Genomic DNA, 24,449 nt, shown 5'->3' on the forward strand with positions numbered 1-24,449 from the left:
CGGTCCGGACGGCTCGGACGGCGTCGAAGTGGCCGCCATTACGAATTAGTGCTGCTGGAACGATGGAGTGGGCGACGGACGTGGTGAACGGCCTGGCGGCAATAGTGGTGGTCGCTGCTGAGGCAGCTTGTCAAGTTGCAGTGGAGCGTCGCTGGGAGCTGGCGTGGCTCACTGCTGGAGCAGTGTCGTGGACGGTTACTGGCCCCTGCGAAGCATCGGCTCACGGATCGCCGTTGCGTTCGTCGACTTCGCCCTGAAGTGGAGCGTGCTGGCCAATTTATGCGTCATGCGCTACTGCAGGTATGTCCGTGGGCCTGCCGTGCAAATGCAGCCGCTCCGAACTCGCGTGTGGAAGTGTTACGAGGCACCCCGTTGGTTGTGCTGGATTCCAAGGGCGAGCATGAAGACGGGCTGGGGAGGTTGCTCTACAAGTGGCTTGACGCCCTCCACGAGTGGTGGTGCGTCTTCTTGCCTGAGACTTGGGCGTCGGGACGGAAGGCGTGCTCAAAGTACTGCACGGGCGCGAGTCTGGAGTCTGGCCGTTCGGTCGCCCGTGCCAAGCTTGTCGCCAAGGTGGTATGGACGCTGACGTCCCTGATCCTGTTCTCGGCGTTCTACGCCGTGCTGTTCGCCTACGAAGTCGTCGAGTGGATCTGCCAGGGCGTGGCCGGCGTGTTCGTTGTAGTCGTGGTCTTTAATTGCTGGTTCGCATCCGAGGAGGGCGAGCATGCAATAGTGACTAACTACTGGTTGGTGGTGGTGAATGTTTGGGTTGCGCTGGTATGCATAACCAGTAAGTTGTGGAGGTTGTACGAGGCGTCGGCGGGCGAGCGTTCGCCGCTGACTATGGCCACGGAGGGCTACGCTGCGTGGTGCGCGGCTCTCGAGGAGCAGGCTGAGCGTCTAAGTGAGGCATTTTGGAGGATGGACGGCGGGGGCAATGCGCCGAGAGTGCGGGTGCGGACGCGAAGTGGATTGCAGGCCAAACGGAGGGCCTGGCAAGTAAGGAGAGAAGTGGATCAAGCTGCGTGCGCTCGGCGAGGACGCCGAGATGCAGTCGGGGGGGATATCCCGAGTCGGAACACCTCGGACCGTTCCAACTCTGCGTGGGCGACGATGAGTGCCTGAGGTCGTCCACCTGCTGTGGCCGCGTGCGAGAAGTAGTGGGCCGTGGACCGGGTTGTCTCGAAGGTGGAGACCCGTGGGCCGCTACCCAGAGGTATCTTGGAGGGATGATGTGCCTCGCAGTGTCGTGGCGGGACTTCGGGGACGGATGGCATGTTGGGCGGCTTTGAGGGCCGTCAAGGTGAACGGATCAAGTCTTTGGGAGGGGTGAGCGGGAACGGAGTCACCCGAAGGCACTGAAACGCAAGGATCTGTAGAGGTAGAGAGGAAGAGTTAGGAGTAGAAGGAAGGTCAGTCGTGAATTTTGCTTAAAAGGACCACACAGGTCGTAAGGAACATGTATTGCATTTTGCTTAGTGATCTCCTTGCTATTTGTGCCCCGTAAACCTATAAGCACAGGCAGCACTTACTACTCTAATACAGCGGCGGCCGGCCCCAAACCGGTCCGACAAACCGACTCGCGACATCCACTCTCAGGAGAAACGGAGGGATATATACTCACAAGCATCGCACCACGGTACCGAGCTTTACCGCTAGCCCCGTTGCGGAATAGAGCTATCCAAAACCCGCAAAACCTGTCCAGCCCATGGAACGCAGTCCAGGATTCTCCATTTGTACGAATTTCAGCCGTCGACATCTTCTCGCAGTGCACCCCCCCCAAAAAAAACAAAAAAAGTACACGACTGGCAACTGCTCTGCTCAAACAAGGCGTCCGTGTCACTCCACCCTGGAGTAACCCTGCCATATTTTACTGACTGCATTCCGAGCGACACCCAAGATCGCTCAGAAGATTCGAGCGAATTACAACCGGTCGATTACGATGTCTCCTTTCACAGCGATGGGCGTCTCGAATCCAGCGCTTGCTGGAAACCCCACTGAGTGAGCTGGACCGGTGGGTTGAGGCCGAGTACCACCCACCTTCACCAGGCTCCCAAAAAAGACGAGGTGCGAGATGCCCTGAAGCGCGCTAAAAGTTTGGGTGAACACCAGTACAACATGTATCAGGCGTAGTCCAGCCACTTTGTTAGCGAAGACAGCCAGCAGTAAGGCCAAGCACTTATCTCCTCTCCAGTATTCTCGTTTTAGCCTCGTCCCAACACTTGGAAGACGGATCGTGCAGCTTGGGAGAGGGACCGTGCAGCTTGGGAGAAGAAGTGTGCAGCTATGGAGGAGGAAATAGCGGCGTTGCTAGCCGAGCTGAAGGCCGAGCGCAAGGAGATTTCGATACGAATGGTGTTCCACGAGCGGGTACAGTGACGTAATTTGTTTCGTCCTTCCGCAGCGGGGGCACCTTCTGTAGGAGCTTGGCGCGATGAAACTCTAGCATCGCACACAGGGCTGCACGGTCCTTCTTCCAAGCTGCACGTTCCGCATCGAACACGTCGCGCTGCTCCTGGATCGTCTTTCGGAGACCTGCGATCAACCGGTTTGCTTTCTCGAGCTCAGCATGAAGATTCTTGATCTGCCTCTCCATATCCTGGTGATGACGCTGGCTGAGAGCAAGGGCGTTGTCGTGCATCTCCATCCGACGAGCCATGTCCTCCCGAAACTCCCTGAAGTGGACGGCAAGACTGCCATCTGCACCGTCCATCGTCACCGACGCTGGCGCTGGAATAACGATAGTAAACGTAATGTGTCGTTTGAATTATTATCTGGTCGGTCTCTATCGTTGCAAAAGCATCAATAGCATCTTCTCGTTTTATTCAAATACCTTTCCACATCCAAAATATATTCCAGCAACACGCCCGTACTGTTTGCACTATAGTATAGTCGTGAAGGGTGGACCCATCGATCATCACTACAGTGGTCACATCGCACCGAGACTGATGGAAATGCAGTCGGAGGTTGACTTCATTTGCCCCAATAATAATCACAGAGCCGCGGTACTTGGTTGTCCAAGCCTCTTCCCCAATACATCCTTGCCTGGATCGTAGGCCTCATCAAGAAAGAGGACTCCACCGCGGGCTTTGTCGATTTCTTGGATAACCTTGTTCTTGGTCTGGCCCACGTACGCGCCTGTTAACCCACGGCCACTGGTTTCGACCAAGGTACTCACTCATACCTATAGCACCCACTTCGTAAAGAATTTTAACCATCACGCGCGCGACCGTAGTTTTGCCTGTGATAAACCGCTGCCTGATCTTGTCCACGTGATACAAGCTAGCAAGAATTTTTAACGGGTCTTCTCCATTACCTGAGGTGTGGCTTGCTCCATCTTGCACCGTCAAAGTGAGCATTCCATCCACTATTGGTCGCGCCACTGCGTTTTGATTGCATGCATCAGTAATTGTTCCACTGTGCCGACATTCCCAAAACGTGGTTGCATCTTCAGCCTCATCAGCTCTCCTAGAAATGCATCAGCAACATCAAAAGAGCACCGCACGTTGCTCTTCTTGCAATTCAACTCCAGGATTTTGAACAGCTCGTGCTCTGAGTAATCTTGGAAATGAAAAGCGTGTTCGAGCGGGAAACGACGCCGCAGACCCGGATTTTGAGTGCGCAACCTTTTCTTCATCTCGTCTTCATAGCCTACCAGTACGACCGCAATGTCGTCGGATTCGGTGCCATGGACTTTTTAACAAGAACATCGAGCACGTCTTTTCCGTACAAACTATCGTCCAGGTTGTACACCTCATCAACGACAAGAACTCTCCGCGAGCCATATTGAGTAGGCGAATCGTTTTCTTCTGTGATTCACCGATCTGACTACCGCGAAAGTCGTTTGCCGTCTTGATAACGACATTTCCTTTCGACAGAAATCTCAGCAGCTTCAGCACGCACGTTGACTTTCCAGTGCCCGGATTCCCCAAAAAGAGGCGATTCAGTGCCACCGGCTTTTCATTTCGCGGTCGTAATTTTCGTCACTGAGATGAACAAGTTCCAGCAAGTTTGGAACACGCTTGCAACCGATTGAGGGTGGGGATTTGATCCAGCAATGGCGACGGTGGCATGCAGGCGACTATCAAAGGCCTCAGGGCGTAAAGGTTTCGACAATGCTCGTGCAGTGCGCAAGTTGTTTGAAAGAGCCGTCAAAGCGGCGATGGCGCGACCTGATTTCGGCGGGAAATTCGTGTTTACCACTGCGGCACTGCGGATTTAGTTGGAGAAAAGCCCTCTGAAAATCCTAAAACTACGCCAAGTGCTTGATGAAGTCGACCAACGCAGCAAGAATTGACGAAGCTCTTTCTCGTCGAAGTCTTCAAAGTGCACCTCGATAAAGCGTGAAGGCAAGCCGCCATTGAATGCATTCAACTTCTAATGAATGTCGTCTTCGTAGCCCGCTAAAATGGTTGACATCTCACCGCGCTTATCTTCTGTTGCTGTTAGAAGCTCGGCCACGATCGGTTTACCCTTCATATCCCCTACCGGATCGAGCCCGTACGCCTCATCGACGTACAGCACGCCGCCCGATGCGTTCTTTATCTTCTCTCGAAACTGGTCAGGACCATCGTCTTTAAGGTTCTGCACGGTGCGGTGCATTCAATCGGACTTGCGTTTGTTCGAATCCCCTAGTCCTTTAAAATTCGAGCAAACAGACGAGCGACTGTGGTTTTCCCAGTTTCAGGGTTTCCATCGAGTCAGTAGTTGGATGTCATCACGTTTTTCACTCGGGCATCTACGGGGCTATAACACTGCTGGACAGATCAAGCGCGGCTTTTTTCACCTCTCGAAGCCCAACTAGTTTCAAAAGTTTTCCCATTGGGTCAGATCGGTAGTTTTCATATTCCATCGCGTTCCATGTATCCACCAAAGAACCTCCGTTGCTAGCTTTGGGCTGGTGATGGCTTCTTGATTTTGCCTCTCTTCATTTTCACCTTGGAAGCCTACCGCGTAGCGCGAAACTAAATGTCAGTATCGCGAAACTGTGAATTAACGGAGCTGGCGGAGCGCTGAATTAGAAGAAGTTGTCCAAGGTAGCGTGGGTTTGTTAAATCCACCGCGAGCTGTACGGGTGGAGGGGGTAAGTTTACGCATGTTTTCGCGTGTGACCGTGATGTTACTGCTGGCGGTGCTGGTGCCTTTTTTCCGTGTTGACTTTTACAGAATGGCGTTGCTCACTCTGATGGGCCCCACATTAACATCATTAGCTCGAGTTCAGGGCGAGCACCGCACCAACCCGCTAAACCTTACGGTCCGAAGAAGCAAAAGTCGACAAAGTCCAGGGACGGCGCCAGGTTGCTTATTAATTTGTTTTCGCCAGAGTTTCGTCTCCAGGAACCAGTTTCTGGTGCTTCAGCAGGAACTCGGTTTCCCAAGTGAGAGTTGTGAGATGGGGCTGGCGGTGGAAGCGGAGGTGGCAGGGGGGTTGAGCCGGTAATTGTGGTTCACTTGTATTTTGCACTGCTGATCAGATTGGCTGTACACTACGCATGTAAAAGGTAAAGCTCTCTCCTCTCGCCTGTTATTCTGTATGTGTCTCGACCACGAGCTCTCGAGATTATCTAGTACTTGAGCCTATTGGCTTGATGGTCCACATGTAGCATTACCCTTCCCACTTCGGACAAATTTACACTCAAGCTCGCACCAAAACAAATATGTAAAGTTGCCGGTAAGATTTTAAACAGGTCTTATGCAGGTCTGGTCTTTTTTGGTCCGTAGGACCAAAACAGGGCCGAAATAAAATTAGCCTCCAAATGGGACCTAAAAAAGATCCTAACAAAACAGGGTTTTTAAAAAACTCTATAATTGTATAGGTAAACGGAAATTAGATGTATTATGTATTGGAGGGGAAATTGCATAAAAAGCAAACCGTGTCAGAGCCTTCAACCTGCTGTCAACCGTTAATTGTCAGTCATGCTGCGGGTAACCCGGCATGTACGTCGCTCGACTCTAGCTGCCCGGGCCGTCCGACTTGGTCTATCCACTTGGGCTTCCTGGGAACGCATTGATGCTAGACCTCCATGATCACCCCTGCCACCGCGAGTTGAAGTTGCCCCGCCACCACGAGTTGAAGTTGCCCTGCCACCTCGAGTTGAAGCTGTACGACCACCGGGAGTTGAAGCAGCACGACCAGCGCGACTGGTTCGTGAGTTCGACGACCTACTGGCTTCACGACGCGCAGCGTTAACACGCGATGTCAAGTCGACCGCAACTGGCAACTCGATCTCCCCGTGAGCTGGGGCAACAGCTCTGCGATTAGAGATATCGCCAAGCAGTTGCACGTACCGCCGCGATAATGTGTCGATTGTCGATACGAAAGCGGGGATGCTTGGGTGTAGCGCAGCGATGGCTGCGTTGAGTTCCCGGTTGAACCGCTCCAGGGGGTTGTTGGTTCGGCTTACCACTCTCAAATCCATGCCATAAACATTCCACACATCGACTGGAAAAATGTTGATCCATGTGCGACGAAAGTACTTCCAGAAACGATCCCACCCAACCGCCGAGTACTCAATCTCTTTGGTACGGCAGCGAGACATAATCAACTCGGAGACATAGTTGATTCCGTGGGGATCGACATGAGCAGGTACGATCACGATTAGCATGTCCAACACGCCGACTTCCATCGCAATCGAGATCTCCTGGGGTCGGATACGCAACTTCATCATGCGTCGTCGGGTCGCTTGATTCAAGTGAAACAAGTATCCGATGACCCTGGCGTGTGGAAACTGGTCGGTCACTGAATCGATCAGCGCTGCCTCGAAGTCGCAGACGACACTCCCAGGTTCAAGGCGACTACCCGTGCAGTCATTCATGAACCGCATCAACTTTTGGTATAGTTGATGGGTTTTGCCAGTCGTAAGAGCGTAAACGTAAGGCACGAACACGCCACTTGCTGCGTCGCTCACCATCAACACGACACACTGGTAGAACGACCTCGGGACGCACCGGAAAGTTCCGTCGACGAACAGCTGCGAGCCCGGATACCGAAGTAACTCCAGCAGTCGAGGGTCCGCCCAACCCAGCACACGCTGTAGCCGCTCGCCCTCCATAAAGACGTGGTGGAACTGGAAAAAAATTCAATGTAGTCCCTTGAACCAGGCTCTGCGGTGCAACCTCGACCATTCCATGCACGTTTCCACCGAAATGAACACGTCTCGTGCGGTACACACGTTGCCGGACTTGATGTCGTGTCAGTCCTTGAACAACCGCGCTGTCGTCTCTGACGAAAAGCTGCTCGCGGACCGCCAACCAAATCTGTTGCGCCGTGTGTGAAAGGTGCCGAATCGACAATCGATCAACCTCGGACTTCATTTCCTCGGTGACGTCAACGTATCGGCTTGGAGCTTGGCCCGTCCCTTCACAAGTGTGTGGCGTAAAATTGTAGAACACATCTCGCGCAAAACTGTAGTCGACTTTCCCTTTGCACCCCGGAGTACGTCGGTAAAAGCTGCACCGGAAGGAAATCGTGCGCGAGGACTCTCGGGCTTTCGTGTACTGATGGCCGTGGAGTTGGATGACGGTGCGATGCGCTGTCGCGACGAGGTCGATTCCCGCATGCCCTTGACGCCCTGACGCAGAAGGTTGAACGGCGAGCTCGTCGCCTTCGTCCTCACTGCTAACCGTCTCCATTTCAGGGTCGTATGCGTCAGAGTCGTCCAAACTGCTGCTGGCTTCGCTGTCGTCCATAGCGGGAAGAACCGAGAACAAGTCCGCCGGGCAGCCTGGTCACATCCCCTTAAATGGACACACTTGAGCCACCGCTGGAGACCGAGTCATCGTCAACTTCAATATCTCGCGGGGGAGTCCCAGTCGGCGAGTCTTCATCATCGCTGTCGTCATCACTGCTGAAACAGGGTTCTCGATCCTCATAAACAGGAGATAGATAGCCAGCATCGCTGTCAGCATCACTGTCGCTCGCCGACGCTCCTCCACGATCCGAATTGAAGCCAAATCCCCACTGCTGGTCGAATTCACCGTCGTTGCGGTGGCTTGAAGAGGTCGGAGTTGATGCGGTGGTGGTTGGCATCACGACTTGACGCAGAGCAAGGGTTGCAGGGTGGAGGCGGCGAAGGCGAAGAGCTGGTGGGTTGTCAGAAAAAATCCGAATGAACACAAATTCACATCGTTAGAGCAAAGCCCCACAGCAGCAAAAAAAAATTGTTACCAGTCGAAACCTACGTAACTACTGGTATGTTTGGAAACCCCCGTTCAATCGCAAAATGTTACTAATAGATCGAATTGGTTCAGCCAATAAGAGTCCGTCAGTATTCGAACTTGTGTATTCTTAGCAGCACAATCCCACGTAACGGAATTTGGAGCTCCCTGTTCAATCGCATAGTGCTTGAGAATGTTCAGAAATCCAGCCTATAGGAAACCTTCACTATAGAAAGTTTTCCGTTTTTGTCTTTTCAGTGTCGATATACAACTTCCCAACCCTGGACAATCTCATGATGTTGGGAATAAATAGTCTAAAGATTTGAAATAGACAATAAGGCCGAGTTTTGATGGAATAATTCCACCATGCAATAATATTAAAAATCTTGGGATGTTCTAACGGTAGCACCCTGTTACATAGACCACCTCTGTAAGCCTAAACTTGGAATGGCCCAAACTACGATTTAGATTGAGATTTTGAGATCCAGTCTTCAGTCCGGTACACTTAGGGCCTGGTCGGGGAATGATCGTCTCAGTCTCGCTCGTCTCCGGTAAGCCTACCCCTAAGGTGAACCGAGCCGATGTGGTCGGTTGGCTGGAGACCGTCTTAGTTTTGGTGTGTCAAGCTGCTCGACTCAGCACCATCACACTCGAGAACTCGCAGCCATGGAAGGCACCCTTACTTCTCCACCTGTGGGCGGCGCTGAAGCTGAAGACGCTGCTGAGAGAAGCGTAAGCGGCACGGACACCAACGGGAGCGGCGTCGAGAGGGCACCCCCCGCATGGTGGAGGCCGTGGTGGTCGCGGGGCAGGTCGCGGTGGTCGCGGTGGTCGTGGAGGACAAGAAGCTTCGACCAGGCCAGCTGCATCATGGAGCGATGATGATGTGAGCGAGTTCTTTCGCCTCCTTTACGCAGAGTTAGCTGACAACTTCAAGAATACGAAGGACACCAAGCGCATCAAGTATGCGTGGGCCGTCTTAGCATCAACACTCTCTGTTAACCAGAGCAAAGTGTTCACTGACCAGCAGTGTCAATCTGAGATTCTGTCGAAACCACTCGTAGCCTCAAACTCTAGCGGTGTCAGGGCAAGGATGTTCTGCTTTGGGTTCGAAATTGCCCACACAGCGGTGTGGACCGCCGTCGCGAGAGCCCCCGTGGCCGCAGCAACTGCAGCAACGATGCTTTCGCTCTGCACCATCGAAACGCAGTGAAGACGCTCCTCTCCAAAGTGAGACTGGTGATTTAGTCGTCTCAGATTGGTCACTCTGGAGACGAAGAACCTAGCCGACCGAGCTAATAACTGGCCAATCAAAAATAAGAAAAAATGTCGCCACATCGTCTAAGACGATCGAAAGCCGAGACGAGTGTTCCCCGACCAGGTCCTTAGTACTCTCAGCAAACTAACGGTGATTTGAATATAACAAACATTGGATGAAGGGGCCAGCTCTGATCAAATGGCGACTGCCGCTTTACCGGGCGCCGCTAAAGGGGTGGCTAGCCCCTCCATTTGTCGTCGTTGCCTTTACATAACATTTTTCAACCGCCTATTCAAACGATAGTAATAGCTTCGTAAACTTAAAGGTCCTCGATACTAAACGTACGAGGAAGATAAATTGATCTAGAAATTATCCTATATTGACCTTTAGTACACCGTTTCCATTGTTGTTATGCAATATTCGTCTACCACACGGATATGTACCGAATTTCAGACATGTTGTGAACCAAATTATAATCCCCAGCATTACTCTAAGTCAACTAGCCCCAAATTACTAAGCTATATCATCAACTACTACTACTAAATATCACGATATTATATATCAAAGTGAAGAGGGTCTAAAATTAGCGTGTTTTTCGTAGTGATACCATTTGGGTCTCGGCATCCAAACGAGACCACCGGGGAAATCATACTTATTTCCCGTTCGGTCTCGTTTAGATGTCGTAGGACCAAAACAGGACCAGACCTGCATAAGACCTGTTTAAAAATCTTCCAAGTTGCCACCTACACTACGTTGTCGCCTACACTAAGCACTTACACTTCATAGTGCTCGAAGTTAAAATCTGCAGACCACTCAAGCCGGTCGTAGAGGCCCCAAAGGTCGATCTGCGCATCACGAAACGCTGCTGGGTCGGCCGGTGCCCCAATAGCGTTAACTTCACCAGCGCCCGCTAAAATATCCGCCGCAATAATCTGCACGAAACCGCGATCATCAGCATTCCAGGGACTTTGGAGAACTCGAACTTGCCCGGGGGCGAAGGGCAATGTCCGCAGCGATTCGTGGCCAATGAAATCTTGGGCATCAGCACCAAGCGGAGCGCTCCCGAAGCTCACGGCGTCGGCGATCAAAACCTCACCTTGGTCGTTGCGACGGTATAGAATGGCTACACATGCGAACGGCGCTCCTCTGGGTTCACGTCGGAAGAACTTGAACAGCAGCGCAGCTCGGACTTGTGGGATCAACTCGAAGAATTCTCGAGTGTAGCGATCACTCGCTTCCAGGCTTCGGTTGTGGAATTCCACCTCAATAACCAGCCGAGGACGAATCGGGTCCTCTCATGTCGTTGCCACCCACGGCCGCACGGCTGAGTCAGCTCGACGCACGATTCGCTGTTGTGTAGCGGGCACGACCAGCTCCATGTTTCCACCTCCGACAAACAGCATCTTGCCGTTCGCCTCGTCATAGCGCGCGAGTTGGCAGTTCACATTTGTGACCACGAAATTGTGCGGATCTGACCGCACTTTGGTCATGTACAAGTCCACCTTCCTGCCCGAGGCCGAGTACCGAGCTTCGATCATCACAGCGCTAAAACAGTCGACTCGGTAGTGCAATCCGCCTCGCCACTTCCGTGACGGTACATCTCTCGCCACCAGGACTTCGACGTCTTCTTCTCCATTCTGAACGCGCTGAATGAACTCATCCATCGCTGCGTCTCGCTGCCGAGCTGTCACTTTGCCAGTTGCTGGCGCGTAAGGTGGAGGAGGGGGGATCGACATGTCGGTGGATTCTCGCGTGAGAGAAGACGCAGCACGACCCTATTTGAAGATTAGTACTGAATTGGATCAAGTTTTTTTCAGAATCATTTGTTTTGTATCTAAAGTATCATTTAGTCATGCAGCAGAATTAATGTACTTTACGGAGAACTCCTCATCGTTCGCGTACAATCCAGTGTTACCGACAATCTTTTGGATCTAGTTGAAGTTAGCAACGCTGCTGTCGTTAATGAAAGTTCTCCAAGACGGCGGGTGTCGAATTTATCTTCGCACACGCTTCTCGGCCTAGCTAGGCAGACAATTTTTCAAGGAGGGTAGATTTGGTAGAAGAAAGACCAGTCAGTTTTTGACATTTTTCAGAGTAACTAGAAGATGAACGGATAAAAATCGTTCCGAATTCGCAATATAAGTACTCTCAGAAGTGTGCAAACGCTAGCGTTGCTATATAAGGCGGTGTCGGTGTGAACACCACTGCAGACAATGGGCCCAGGGAGCCAGATGCTTGCATTCTGGATCACGCGACAGAAGCCCCGTTTCGAGTGGACAAAGCTTGAACCGAGTGTTCACGCTGCACCATCTACAAATTTTCTTAATTTGCCCGTAGTGCAGGTAGTTTGCGGCTGCAAGCAGAGCCCCCGTTGCAGGTGGCGTCAGTACTAAAGGTTTTAATTTTATTCTTCTGAGTTTTCGCGGGAAAACGCTGAGAGCACACAGGACGAGCGCAGTATCAATCAAGACTTGCTTTTACTAAGTTATTAGCTTGTTCGATTGCTGTGGTCGGAGTGTCCCTGCGACCCATTCCACCTGGTAGCTATTGTCGTCTTCGATCTCCGCGTAGCAGGCAGTGCAGCTCGATCGATGTTGTCATTTACCTGCATTTACCTAAGCAGAAGAAAACGTAAAAGCGAAGAGTGGGATGAAGATGTAAATGTGCATATATTCAAGTGATGAAGCTGCTGGCGACAACGATTAAACATCTCAGACGTGAGTCTGCCCCTGGTCTGGACGGACTGGGGCTCGCCCTCTATATGCTTGCCCCTGACGCTTTTGGGAAGGTTCTGGCAGTGGTTTTTGCGAGCGAGCTGGAGCACGGACGCCTGCTATCCTCGCAACGAAAGTCGTGTGTTTCTTTGCTTTTCAAAAAAGGTGATCGACGGGATCCGGGAAATTACCGACCAATATCGCTCATGCAAGTCGACGTCAAGATCCTTTCTAAGACGCTCGCATATCGACTTCAACGTTTCCTGCCAGCCTTGATTCACACGGAGCAAAAAGGCTTCGTGCGAGGGCGATCTCTACATCATCATGTTCGTTTTATTCAAGGTTTACAGCGTCTGATACGCCGTCGCGGTGACCAGGGCTTTGCCCTCTTTCTCGACTTCGCCAAGGCCTACGATAGAGTGAACTGGGATTACTTGTTTCGGGTGCTGGAGCGGGTGGGATGTGGATGTGGACCGGGGTTTCGCCGCTGGATCCAGCTCCTGTATTCCGACGTCCAGGTAGTGCTCTCGGTGAACGGATCACTGCAGGAGATACTTTTCCCGACACGAGGGCTCAAACAGGGCGACCCTCTCTCATCGCTACTATTTCTTTTGTCGACTCCGGTCTGTCCCCAAGCACGGCATATCTGTCTCAACTGACTTTGTTGCCACTGGGCTTTACTTCGCTGATGACTCAACGCTCCTATCTTGTTCACTAGCTGGATTATCTCGCCAAGTGGAAATTGTGCAGCAATATTGTGCTGGGTCAGGTGCCCGTTTGAATCTTGACAAGTCGCAGCTTTTGGCTCTCCATGGAGCTCGAGTGTCGGCTCCTACGTCGCTAGTCGGTGTTGCTACATCCGAGTCTGTCAAGTACCTAGGCATTCCTATTGGCCACCATGTGACCGACGAGGTTGTCTGTGCCTCGCTCGAAGCCCGGGTTGGTACGAGACTGACCCGGTGGGGCCCACGAGCTCGTACGTATAGTGGCAGACTGCTAATTGTTCAAGCTATGGTTCTCTCTGTCCTCTGGCATTTCACCCCGCACTTTTCGCTACCCGATGCTATGGTTAAGCGTCTCCAATCGCTGTCAGAGCAGTACTTATTGACCAGGCGAGGGGATCCATCCCGTCATTTTGTGAAGCTGGCCAAGCCTTCAATTTGCTACCCCTTTTTTCGTAACGGAGGGCTTCAGATTCCTCACCTCGCCACTATTTTCCGTGTGCAGCGGCTAAGGTTGCTACAACAACTCGTGACAATGCCCGACAATGAACCCTGGTGAGCCACTATCGCCGAACTACGAGGGTCTGACATTCCAGGCGGCTCCACGGAGCATCCATTCGACTTTATCACCTGTCCGTATAATGTTCGGTCGGCGGTGGTCAGAGTTGATCTCCTCTCTACATGGTGGAAACGTACATGGAAAGCGTGGTCTACGGTTGCGTGGTTTCAACGAGGTGATCTCGTTGACCCTGTTCACTTTCAAGCATCTTTGCTGCGTTTGTATCTTTGGCACTCAACCCACCCCCTTCTGATGTTGGGGCACGGTGGGGAGGCTCCAGCCACGCTTCTAGGCAAGGCGGGGGCGACGCGGAAATTTCGCATGCAATGTGCTGCTGAGACCGGATGTCGTTGTCTGCACGATTTCATGAACGCCGGGTGGCCTGAGGCTCCAGCTTTTCTGTCACGATTTATGCTGGTGGTCTCGAGTCTATCATTACCATATCGTATTCGGCACCTGATGAACCTTTACGTGGATCTGAGTAGTATTTATGGCAATGTTACGAGATCTGGTGGCCTTTATGAAGGTCCCTGCATTCTAACACCATCACTTCCTCTGGTCGGAGTTCGTCGTCAGCAACAAGTTATTCTCTTTCCAAGGCTACAGAAGACCGATGCGTGGCGGCTAATTGGGTCCCCCCAATTTGCTTTCTGCGATCACCCACTCGCACACCAAGTTTCCGGTACCAATGCTTCGAAGCTGGCCGCGACAATTGCGGCGACTAAGCTTCTTCGCAGTCTTGTCCTTCCCGTTTACTCCGATCTGCAGTTCCGCCTCAGCTGGATGTTGCTCCCCACAAGATCTCGTTTCTATTTCTTACGGATACCCGGCTCCAGTGATCTTGCTTGTGGGTATCCCAACTGTGCCGAGGTGGAGACAGCACAGCATCTCTTCCTGGACTGCCCTCGCGCAGCAGCGCTTTGGGCCGTCGTTACGCAGGACTGGACCAACTTTGTCGATGGTTCTGTCACCTGGGCCATGATCTGTACTCTGGAGGAGCCCCACCGGGCACCTGGTAGGGTGTCGAGCGCGGAGCAACTGTCACTACTCTGGACGATCACGCGTTGCATCGTCATCCACGTGATTTGGACAGCCCGGAATAAACACCAGTTCGAGGATAGGCCTCCACTTGACCCAGCCACGGCGATCTATCGAGTTTACTCTGTCTTTGGAGCTCATTTTCGAGCTCTTTTGCGGTCGTCGGACCAACCAACACGAGCAAGACTTCGCCGATGTCTCAGACAGTTCCCTACTTCATCCTGCTTGGGTCGCTTCATTGCAACCCACCAGCGGTTATTTAATCTCCGGCAGTCTGCCCTCTATACCAACGCCTCGGGGCGCCTACGGGCTCCGCCGTTGTAGTCTACGACGCCAGTATTTACATTTGTGTATGATAGCTAGTGTACAATTCTGCATGTTGAGAAGTCCAGATAACCAACAACATGGTTAATCGTTACCCCCCCCCCCAAGTGATGAAGCTGCGACTACAGAAAGTAGGGAATGAAGCTCACGACCACGAAGTGAAGTGATTGTTGAGCTCCGCTTCGGAGACGTAGTGACTTCCACCTGCGCATCGCCACCCATCGCCGCAGCGGAACCATTCGAACCCAGCAGGGCACGGCGAGATTTGCCGTAGCCGTTCCTTGATGGCAGCTGCTCTTCCTTGCTCCTCCTTCAACAGTATATCTTTTTTTTGTAGCAGAGCGATCTTCTTCGCGTACTCCTCTTTCGCTCTCTGGAGGGCCTCCCAGTCTGCATCAGATACACGGGGGTCTGAGGTGTTTGGTCGAGAAACTTCGCAAATCTAGTTTTCCTTTTGGTGCCCGACTTCGACTTCCTTCCCGACTTCAATTCCTGTTCGGTGTTGAGGTCTGTTGTTGTAGCATGTGGCGCGGCATTTCTGTACCGCACATCTGCTGCGTTGGTAGATACATGTCAGACGTAGAGGACTGAGTGAATATCGGAGCAGCAGGAGGACGGCGCAACGATCATGGTCTGCGATGCCTCTGTCGCATCATCTGCGATTATTGTCCGTTCTAGCTCACCTGAAGGAACCACCCGCTGAGCTCGGCATTCCACCAATTGCTTTAGCATTGTATCGGCGTCGCGGCCGTTCGCGAATCCTTCGAACGTCTTGCGCTTCGAAAACGCAGTGGTGAGAATCAATTCTGCTTCGGGTGACAGCAAAAGGTTGTTCTTCCGTGCATTGTCGCGAATAAAACTAACTGCATCAGCCTCTGTCCAGTCTTGAAAGTTCACATAGCGCGTAAATCGACTCTTAAGGCCACCGTTCAGGTCGAACATAGCGTCAATCTCGCGAGGATAACCTGCAATTATGATCGCACACCCGCGGTACTTGGGTTTAGTCATAGCTTCAACCAACGTCTCAAGCGCCTCCTCTCCAAACGGGCCCTTTCCAAGTCCATACGCTTCATCGATGAACAAGACCACCATGAGCTTTGTCCAGCATCTTTACAACTTTGTCCTTGGTGTGACCCACGTACGCACCCGATAGCCCTCGCCCGGATGTTTCGACCAGCTTGCTCGTCCCCACAGCACCCATATTGTGCAAGATTGTGGCCATAACACGTCCGACAGTGGTTTTTCCCGTGCCGGGGGATCCCCGGAAGACAAAGTGACCGACTTCGGGCATGGATAAGTTGTCTCTCTCTGCAACCAGTCTCCCGTAGTGCAGGTGTGTTAGCAGTTCCTTGAGATTATCAACTCGGTAAAGATGATCCAAATCCTCGAGAATGTTTTGCGTGGAATCACGTTGGTGTACATCTTCTAGCGTCAGCGTGGTTCTGCCGCTGCCTGACGGGCGTCCAATGGCATTTCCTATCGCACGCTCTAGGAGTCGCTCTGCAGCTCCAGCATTTCCAAAATGTGGCTGCATCCGAAGCTGTGATAACTGCTGCGTCATCTCTTTCAACACATCGATGGAACAATCCACGTCGCTCTTGTGGCGTATCTTCTCTAAAATTTCGGTGAGTTCATCGTCAGAAAAATCTTCAAATCGGAAAGCCTCTTAAGTAGGAAAACGTCTTGTAAGCCCAGGGTTCTGCTTCCGGATCATCTCTTCCATTTCATCTCCGTAGCCGATGAGGACGACCGCAATATCGTCGCTAACCGTGCCATGGATATTCTGATCAAGTGTGTCGAGGACTTTTTTTGCCATAGAGGTCGCCATCTAGGCAGTAAGCCTCGTCGATGACCAGGACTTTTCCTTGTGCCATTTTGAGGAACTGGTTCGTTTTTTCTCCGTGTCCCCTTCGTGGCTACCAGTAAAGTCACTTGCCTTCTTCAGCATCACGCCTCCATTTGACAGAAAGCCCAACGCCTTGAGCACGCGACCGGAATAGGTCGCACACGTCGACTTGCCCGTCCCCGGATTACCCAAGAACAGCCGATGTAGAACCACAGGATGTGGGGCAACTCCTTCCAACTCGCGCCCGTAGTTTTCATCACTGATTTTCGCCAACTGGTCGATCTTCGCTTTTATCTCGTTCCACCCAATGCGCCCTTTGATCTCTCTCATTATACCATGCAACTTGGGGTTTGAGAATGGCTGCAGCCCAAGCACATCAACCTTTATCAAAATCCGGTCGCGCCATTGCCGCTGTTGCCGCCCTTTCAAAAAGCTTCTGAACGTCCCGGACATTGCCAAACCCCTTACGACCGGACGCTTTGTCTAGTCGAGTGCAGGCAACGGCTGCAACCTTGTGGTCTTATGTCCATTTTCGCTCCTCCGCGAGTTGATGCCACACGAGCTGAAGTTCGTTCTTGTCGAAATCTTCAAAAAATACTTCATTGAAGGGCGAAGGTAACCCATCGTTATAGGCGTAAAGCTTCTGATGGATGTCATCTTCAAAGCCTGCAAGAATTATGGAGAGTTCATCGCGCTTGTCTTCCGCTGTCTTTACCAGCTCAGCCACAATCGGCTTTCCCGCCATATCGCCGACTGGATCGAGTTCGTATGCTTCGTCGATAAACAGAACGCTGCCCGTGGCCTGGTCTTATTTGTCACGAAACTCGTCTGCGCCTTCATCTTTTATCTGCTGTGCCGCGCACTCAACAAAGTTGCCTTTTCGGACACCTGCGTCGACGAGAATCTGCGCATGGAGTTGAGCTACGGTGGTTTTCCCGGTTCCAGGGTTTCCAACAAAGCAATAGTTGAACGCCATCATATTATTGGCTCGTACATCTGCAGGCATTTTCTGCAAGGCCACAGAGCTCTTAAACACCCGTACAGCTTCGTTCTTCGCCTTCTGAAGACCCACGATTTCGAGCAGCTCATCCATTGCATCGGAACGGACGTTCTGGTCCTTTTTCATCTTCTTCCACTCCTCTTTCAGCGCGTCCTTGGGCTCCAGCTTATTGTTTGAACCTGTGAACAGGCTGGTTGTGCATCGGGTATTTATCTCGCGCTCAGTCTCAGAGAACCACATTTTTTTGACAGCATCGGGGAACAATAGGCCAAACTTCTTAAATACCAGCGGTGCGTTCACGGCCGCACTTGATTGACATTTTTGCACTCGATATCACGCCAGCAACGCCAACGGATGGACAGCCGTCCTGGTCTGTTTGCATGCCCGAAGATACCCATCCAGCTCTTCCTTCGCGTCTCGATACCGTTGCGCAGAAATTGCCAGCAGCTCGAGCGCAACAAACAGCGTTGCATCGTCCAGTTGAACACTGCTGATTCCATTCCGTAAGTAGTTGTACCCAGCAAATTTCGTTCGGCATGCCGCTGTATCTCCAGCGAGGGAACTTGGAACAAAATTGAGCTTTGATATCAGCGATTCTTTCACACTGTCGGGGACCTCCTGCGTGTTGCGAAGAATTAGTGAGCTGCCGTCCCACGGATACAACACAGAAATTCCCTCGAAGGGTGGACCCAGAGGGATTGCTGGGTGCGATGTTGTCGAGGCGGAGACTTGGTCGGAATCGACACCACGGCTGTGCCGGCTTTCTCTGCTCATTTGACGAGAACTTGAGCCGCCACTGCAGATGCCTCCGACTTGAGCTTCTGAACTACTAGAGCGGATCGGTTGTGTCAAAAACACCAGTGCGCGTGGGGCGCAAGGCGTTCTTCCGCCTTGGCAAAACGACATGAAGAGTTATTTTCATCAGAAAAACCGCTCTGTTCTTGTCAGATAAGTTGATAAGCACCCAGCTTCGAGCACTTATCGCGCCTAAATATACGCCGTATGTGGTGGGGCTTTGAAAGCTCTTGTCGCACTACTCCATTGCCATCGTGACAATTCAGACCTCACTTTTCAACATTACGGTGCTGAGTACGAGTCGACCCGTCAGAGCTGGCGGCGGGGTTGACGTCATGAAGCAGCAACTGGAGGAAGCCAAGACTACGTTACTTTTTTTCAATCATGCTATTCGACAAGAACGGATCTTGACGGAGCAGGCACAAGCAAGATCGAACGCAGTGATCATCATCCGAATGACTTTGCCAAGCGATCCGCCTCCAGTCTCGGCGGCCGAACTTCATGGCGCTCTTGAAGAGTTGAAGCAGCAGATTGTCGACGCGGAACAGCAACTTGAAGACGAGAGAAGTGTGCGCAAGAAAGTCGAAGCTGCTATGAAACAAGCCCAGCAGGTTGCTGTCGATGACAAATCGAGGAAAGTGGCTGCAATGAAGGAGGCAAGGGATCACGCCGCTGCTGGTCGAAAAGCTATGAAAGTAGTTGCGCATCTTAAATAAAGGAGAGTCGCCGCGGAGGAAGAAGCTCGACGAGCTGCTGTGGCGGCGGTACTCGCAGAAAAAGCTGCTGCGCATCAAAACGCCAGAAGAATAGCTGCAGAGAAAGAAGAACAAACAGCGAAAGCTGCCGCGGAAGAGGCAGAAAGAGCTGTTGCGGATCTAAAAGCCAGGCAAGTGGCTGCCAAGATAGAGGCGGAGGGTCATGCTGCTGCTGCTGCTCAAAAAGCTATTAGAGTGACAGCGCTTCTAAAAGCGAAGAGAATCGCCGTAGAGAAAAAGGCGCAGAAAGAGGCAACGGCAGCACACCAATCCGTAAGGCGTTTCCTAGAACTAGGAGCGCTGAATACGCCTGCAAAATAAGAACCAAGAGAAACCACTGCTGCTGCTGCTGCTGCTTCCGACCGAGAGATGAAGAATGCTGAGAAGATAAGACAACTGACAGCAGGTGCCAAGCGACATCATTCGGCAGCTACAAGTAGATCGCGTACTGAACAGCGGAATACCCGACCCAGGATGGAAGATTCCGAGACGAACGGTAAGTTCTGTGCCTTGTTATTATTGCGGCTGGGGTGATACTAACTGGGTTTCCGTGGTGGTCTTTGTAGCCCATTCCCAGCCCAATTATTGGCCATCCAACAGGGACGTGAACGGCTCTGAATCAAAAGCTCCAATAGCGCGCAGATTTAGTCAGACGCAATCTCGGTTCCGGCCGGTCAATAAGATGCAAGCTAATACAAAGCCAGCAAAACAGAAGGTGAGCTTAAAGGAAGCGCGTAAAGCTGCTCAAGGGAAGGTCAGCATGCGGGTGCGAAAGCGCGTATATGCACTGAAAAATAACTAGGCAGTTCTAGTGGATTGAGCCTACCGTATGTTAAGAGAATAAAATTGCTTCTAGATAAAACTTTGCCACTCATGACCCATGTGCAGCCTTGTTGTGGTAAGCGCGAAGTACCCCAAAATCGCCTAGTCCTCTCATATTTAGCTATTGTTCATCCCGGCGTTAGTCAACGATCAAGAATATGTTACAAAGTGCGGAAGAGCAGCAACGGGTGCAAGACGAGCGATAAGATACGTACGTTATCGCGCCCATTGCAAAACCTTTGCCAGGACTGAAAGACATGGTTTTCATACTTAGACTACGCGATAAACCCATGAAATCAGGTAAAACGCTCATGTCCTTCATGACGGTCTTATGTTTTTTAATCAATATGACGCGAATGGCCGAACCCGAATGCCGCCCTGGATAGCGCCAGCGACGTTGCTGGCTATGAGGTCATAGTTAAAACTGAAAACTACTCAAGCCGATCGTAGAGCCCCATAGCTCGATCTGCGCATCAGGAAACGGTGTTGGGTCGACCGGCACTCCATTGGCGTTAACCGGACCAGCGTCCAGTAAAACATCAGCCTTGAACAGCAGCGCACCTCGGATTCGTGGGATCAACTTAAAGAACTCGCGGGTGTGGCGGTCGCTCACCTTCAGGCTTCGATTGTGAAACTCCACCTCAATAACCAGCCGAGGGCGAATCGGGGCCTCTCACCCTCGGCCGCACAGCTGAGTCCACCCGACGCACGATTCGCTGTTGCGTGGCGGGCACGACCAGCTCCAAGCTCCCACCTCCGACAAACAGCACCTTGCCGTTCTCCATAGCACTCGAGCTGGTAGTTCACGTTTCTGACCACGAGATCGTGCGGACCTGACCGCACTTTGGTCATGTACAAGTCCACCGTCCTGCCCGAGGCCGAGTACCGAGCTTCGATCATCACAGCGCTAAAACAGTCGACTCTGTAGTGTAATAAGCCTCGCTACGTCCTTGATGGTTTATCTCTTGCCACCAGAATTTCGACGTCTTCTTCTCCATTATGAACTCGTCTCGCTGGCGAGTTGTCACTCTGCCAGTTGAAGGTGGAGAAGGGGGGATCGACATGTCAAGACTTAGGTGGATTCTCGAGTGAGAGAAGACACAGCACGAACTTATTTGAAGTATAGCACTTAAGAATTGGATCGAGGTTTTTTTCAGAATCGTTTGTTTTGTATCTAAAGTATCATTTAGCCATGCAGCATAATTAATGTACGGAGAACTCCTCATCGTTCGCGTACAATCCAGTGTTACCGACAATATTTTGGATCTAGTTGAAGTTAGCAGGCTGCTGCCTTTAATGAAAGTTCTCCAAGACGGCAGAATATCGCGGAACGATATGAGGGTCAGTCCGTGAGGATGACTAGTTTTCCGATAGGCGGTAAGAACCTAAGGCTGATGTAGCTATTAGTGGGGAGCCGGCGAATGCCGCCGTCTAGATCTCACTTTGAATGCTTCCTTGAGGTGCTGAAATAGCTTCTCAGCGGTTTCCGACGTGTCCCTTCAGTCGACTTCTCTTCGAGCAGCCCGCGCCTTTAGTCTCCAGCCATTGCATCTACGCCAGCGACCATGTCCCCGTATGCCGTTTCCGCCAACTCGCTCGCCTTCATTGGCCCCGCTCACGCTCCTACGCTCACCGAGTTCTGCTACGTTCGGGTGCTCCACATTGAAGGAGATAGCGCGACGGTGCGCGTTGTGGGCCCTGATGCCGTGGAGGATGGCCACGAACTCCAGCTTCCAGTCGCTGAGATAGACCTCCGCGTCGTCGATGCCGCCGGGGCTGAACTCTGGCCCGGAGATTACGTGGGACAACCCGTCGCGTTCGTTCAACCCAGCGGTCCTTCAACAGGCCAGTGGGCATATGGAGTCGTGATCCGCTACGAGATGTTGGCGGCCGGCCCATCGCTCAGCGTGCTAGTCGGGCAGGAAGTTACTACGGTACGACTGTGTGAACCCCTTCGCATCATCAAGGCCGACCCGATAACGTGCGCCCTTCAAGTTGGGGCGACAGTGACAGACATGGTTCTCAACGCCAAGGAGCTTCTCGTGCAACAGAATGCAGTGATTATGGCCTGCCGCAGGCGTCGAGGAGAGCTACCAGCGTCGGTGCAGTCCATGCTGACAGTTCCCTTCATACCCGAGGAAATCGTGCCTCTCATCCGCCCCCACGATCTGGCAACGGTGCAAGTACGACGGCAGCACGTTCTCGATTGCCTCATGGGTCAGCGCAAAAAGAACGCTCTAGCCATTTACAACGACCCGCAACTGCCACGTGCCGATCGATCAGGCCCCGGAGCTGCACCACAGCGACCCATGTCATCTCACATGCCTGATGACCTACTGAGTATCACAAGCAAGGCAACGGATGATGATATCCAGGCGTTGCGCAATCAGAATCGTATGCTTGGTAAGCGATCAAGAGCCCCGGAACGGGATGGTGCATCGGCACACGACGATCTTCTTGACTATGGAGTTGGTTATGGTACCGAGGACGACGAGCCTAGCTCAAACGACGATGACAATGAGCCCAGTCGGGGTGCGTTTCGACCATCAGCGACCCAGCAGCGCGTAAGCCGGACAATTTTACACCCGCGATTTCGAGGTAAGTCGTGCAACTACATTTTCGAACGTATGCAGCAACGAGTCCACGCCCCCTTCCTCGCCGTGCCACCCGTGTGCCGTGGTCTTCTCGACTTTGGATTTGGCGTCCATGGACTCTCACTGATGCACTGCCATCCGGCAGACTTGATGACTCGCGTAAATGCCCATGATTCGACAGTCAGCTTTACGGACTTCTCGGAACGCAACACGCAGCGCCCAGCTCAAACGGCAAGGTCGCGCACCGATGTCAGCAGATCATTGCGGTCCCTTCGCAAATTTGCTGAGCATTTTTCACTCAGACGGTTGTGAACCTTGTTGACGATGCGATCAGCTTTATCGACTCTTACCAAGGCCTGTCCGACTCCGACAGTGTCGGCTGGAAGCTTATGGCGTTTTGGATCACGAGCAAGTTTAGCAAGTTTCGGAGTATGATTGTCTCGCGCGACGTTGACGCGGCCCGGAGTATCGGTAAGCAAGAGTTTGCTCGAAAGGACGAGGATCTATTGGAACTGGAAGAGCTCCGACGAGCTCAGCGCGAGCTCGAGCATGCCCATCCGCGGGCCCGCCACGGTCAGGATGACACCCGCCGTGTCTACAGACAGCCCCGCACGTCATCGATCCTAGCTGCCGTGCTATCTGCACTACCGCGTCAAGGTGACAAGCGCCTGTGTATGAAGGCAACCTCGGTCGTCGGCTGCCCCGGCGACGGGAATGGGAACTGCTTTGACAGCAAGTGCGCGCACTTTCAACCCAAGCTCCTTCCTGTAATCGTGAAAGCCTACATCACCGAAAAGTACAAAGGAGTAGCAGAACAGTCGCAACAATGACTATCATCTGCTGTTCCAGTGATTGATGTCCGTGGTGCCCCGTGTTTGCGTGCTGTGCCCGCTTGTGCAGATCAAGCTGCATCAAGTGTTGATGTTCGTGAAAAATCGCGCTCGTGTACAAGGACTCGAGATGTTCGAGATCTATCAAGTACTTTGCATCTACTACAACGCCTCGCTGATATTTCCGAGCGGGACAGACACTCCAACCTGGCCGAATATGCATCCGCACTGCTCCTACCAGTCATGTGGACGACAAGATTGATACAGACTCCGTCGAGTTCCTCACCATGTTGGCGTATCGGTCAAATCTGTCGCTGCCCATGTTCGTGCGTCTGATACGCGGGCAGACCAAGGAGGATGGTAGGCCCAACAAAGCCTTGTATGAGTTGTCCAACAAGTCAGCAGCAAACCCAGACCTATTTTGCCAGTGGAATGGCGTTGTCAGGGAAGGGGTACGTCCACGTTGGACAATGACGAAGCGGATCGGCAAGTAATTCGGCCCTCCAATCACAAGAGCGCCATTGTTCATTCTGCCGAAGTCCTCAAACACATCAGGAAGGGTCAGCGAGATGGCCGCTATCTCGTACTCAACGCGAGTGTGCTCGACTTGTGGTCTGAGATATTCCTCAGCCCGGTTGGAGTGGTTGACAAGGCCGTCAACGAGACACGGATGATTAACGACTACTCATATCCTGATGGGGCATCGGTGAACGACTTTACGGACCGCTCCAACTTCCCGCCAGTCTCCTACAACCCTCCCCGCGATATTGCGCGCCGGATCCACGATTTACGCACGGCCCAGCCTGATGCTGACGTGTTATTGATGCTCGGAGACGTCTCCGGTGCCTTTCGTCACGTGCCTGTCCACGAGGATGCCGTGCACATGTTTGCTTTTGCCATCGACGACTACGTAGTCATCGATTTGGCCTGAGGCTGGTGTGGGTCGCCAGCCTTTTACTATCTAGCGGGGTCTGCCATCAATGATATTTATGAGGGTTCGCACTCGTCGGACTCCTCGACCCACAATGCGTC

At 52.4% G+C, this 24,449-nt stretch overlaps 7 protein-coding genes across 7 annotated transcripts; 2 read left to right on the plus strand and 5 right to left on the minus strand.

Moving 5' to 3' along the window:
- Window positions 1–2,287: 2,287 nt before the first annotated feature.
- On the minus strand, window positions 2,288–2,716 carry PHYSODRAFT_307828 (hypothetical protein; the record flags this gene model as incomplete). Its single annotated transcript, XM_009540837.1, has 1 exon — window positions 2,288–2,716. One exon carries the CDS (start codon window positions 2,714–2,716, stop codon window positions 2,288–2,290), a length of 429 nt encoding a protein of 142 aa, XP_009539132.1.
- Window positions 2,717–6,203: 3,487 nt separating this feature from the next.
- On the minus strand, window positions 6,204–6,671 carry PHYSODRAFT_369120 (hypothetical protein; the record flags this gene model as incomplete). The annotated part of the gene is made up of 1 exon (XM_009540838.1): window positions 6,204–6,671. A coding segment is annotated over one exon (468 nt), but the record flags the coding sequence as incomplete, so codon positions are not given.
- A 3,520-nt stretch (window positions 6,672–10,191) lies between these two features.
- On the minus strand, window positions 10,192–11,154 carry PHYSODRAFT_342393 (hypothetical protein; the record flags this gene model as incomplete). Its single annotated transcript, XM_009540839.1, has 2 exons — window positions 10,192–10,680; window positions 10,762–11,154. The coding sequence occupies 2 exons, from the start codon at window positions 11,152–11,154 to the stop codon at window positions 10,192–10,194; spliced, it is 882 nt and encodes a 293-aa protein (XP_009539134.1).
- Window positions 11,155–14,154: 3,000 nt separating this feature from the next.
- On the plus strand, window positions 14,155–14,619 carry PHYSODRAFT_382127 (hypothetical protein; the record flags this gene model as incomplete). The annotated part of the gene is made up of 1 exon (XM_009540840.1): window positions 14,155–14,619. A coding segment is annotated over one exon (465 nt), but the record flags the coding sequence as incomplete, so codon positions are not given.
- Window positions 14,620–15,348: 729 nt separating this feature from the next.
- PHYSODRAFT_307830 (hypothetical protein) lies at window positions 15,349–16,336 on the minus strand (the record flags this gene model as incomplete). Its single annotated transcript, XM_009540841.1, has 2 exons — window positions 15,349–15,883; window positions 15,918–16,336. The coding sequence occupies 2 exons, from the start codon at window positions 16,334–16,336 to the stop codon at window positions 15,349–15,351; spliced, it is 954 nt and encodes a 317-aa protein (XP_009539136.1).
- A 267-nt stretch (window positions 16,337–16,603) lies between these two features.
- PHYSODRAFT_342395 (hypothetical protein) lies at window positions 16,604–20,778 on the minus strand (the record flags this gene model as incomplete). The annotated part of the gene is made up of 5 exons (XM_009540842.1): window positions 16,604–16,981; window positions 17,337–17,428; window positions 17,510–17,786; window positions 20,490–20,633; window positions 20,671–20,778. 5 exons carry the CDS (start codon window positions 20,776–20,778, stop codon window positions 16,604–16,606), a joined length of 999 nt encoding a protein of 332 aa, XP_009539137.1.
- A 780-nt stretch (window positions 20,779–21,558) lies between these two features.
- Window positions 21,559–24,348, plus strand: PHYSODRAFT_342396 (hypothetical protein; the record flags this gene model as incomplete). The annotated part of the gene is made up of 6 exons (XM_009540843.1): window positions 21,559–22,557; window positions 22,627–22,836; window positions 22,890–23,393; window positions 23,488–23,565; window positions 23,615–23,777; window positions 23,957–24,348. The coding sequence occupies 6 exons, from the start codon at window positions 21,559–21,561 to the stop codon at window positions 24,346–24,348; spliced, it is 2,346 nt and encodes a 781-aa protein (XP_009539138.1).
- Between the last annotated feature and the right edge of the window lie 101 nt (window positions 24,349–24,449).

Source organism: Phytophthora sojae (genome assembly GCF_000149755.1).
Source record: "Phytophthora sojae unplaced genomic scaffold PHYSOscaffold_16, whole genome shotgun sequence".
Lineage (NCBI taxonomy): Eukaryota > Oomycota > Peronosporomycetes > Peronosporales > Peronosporaceae > Phytophthora > Phytophthora sojae.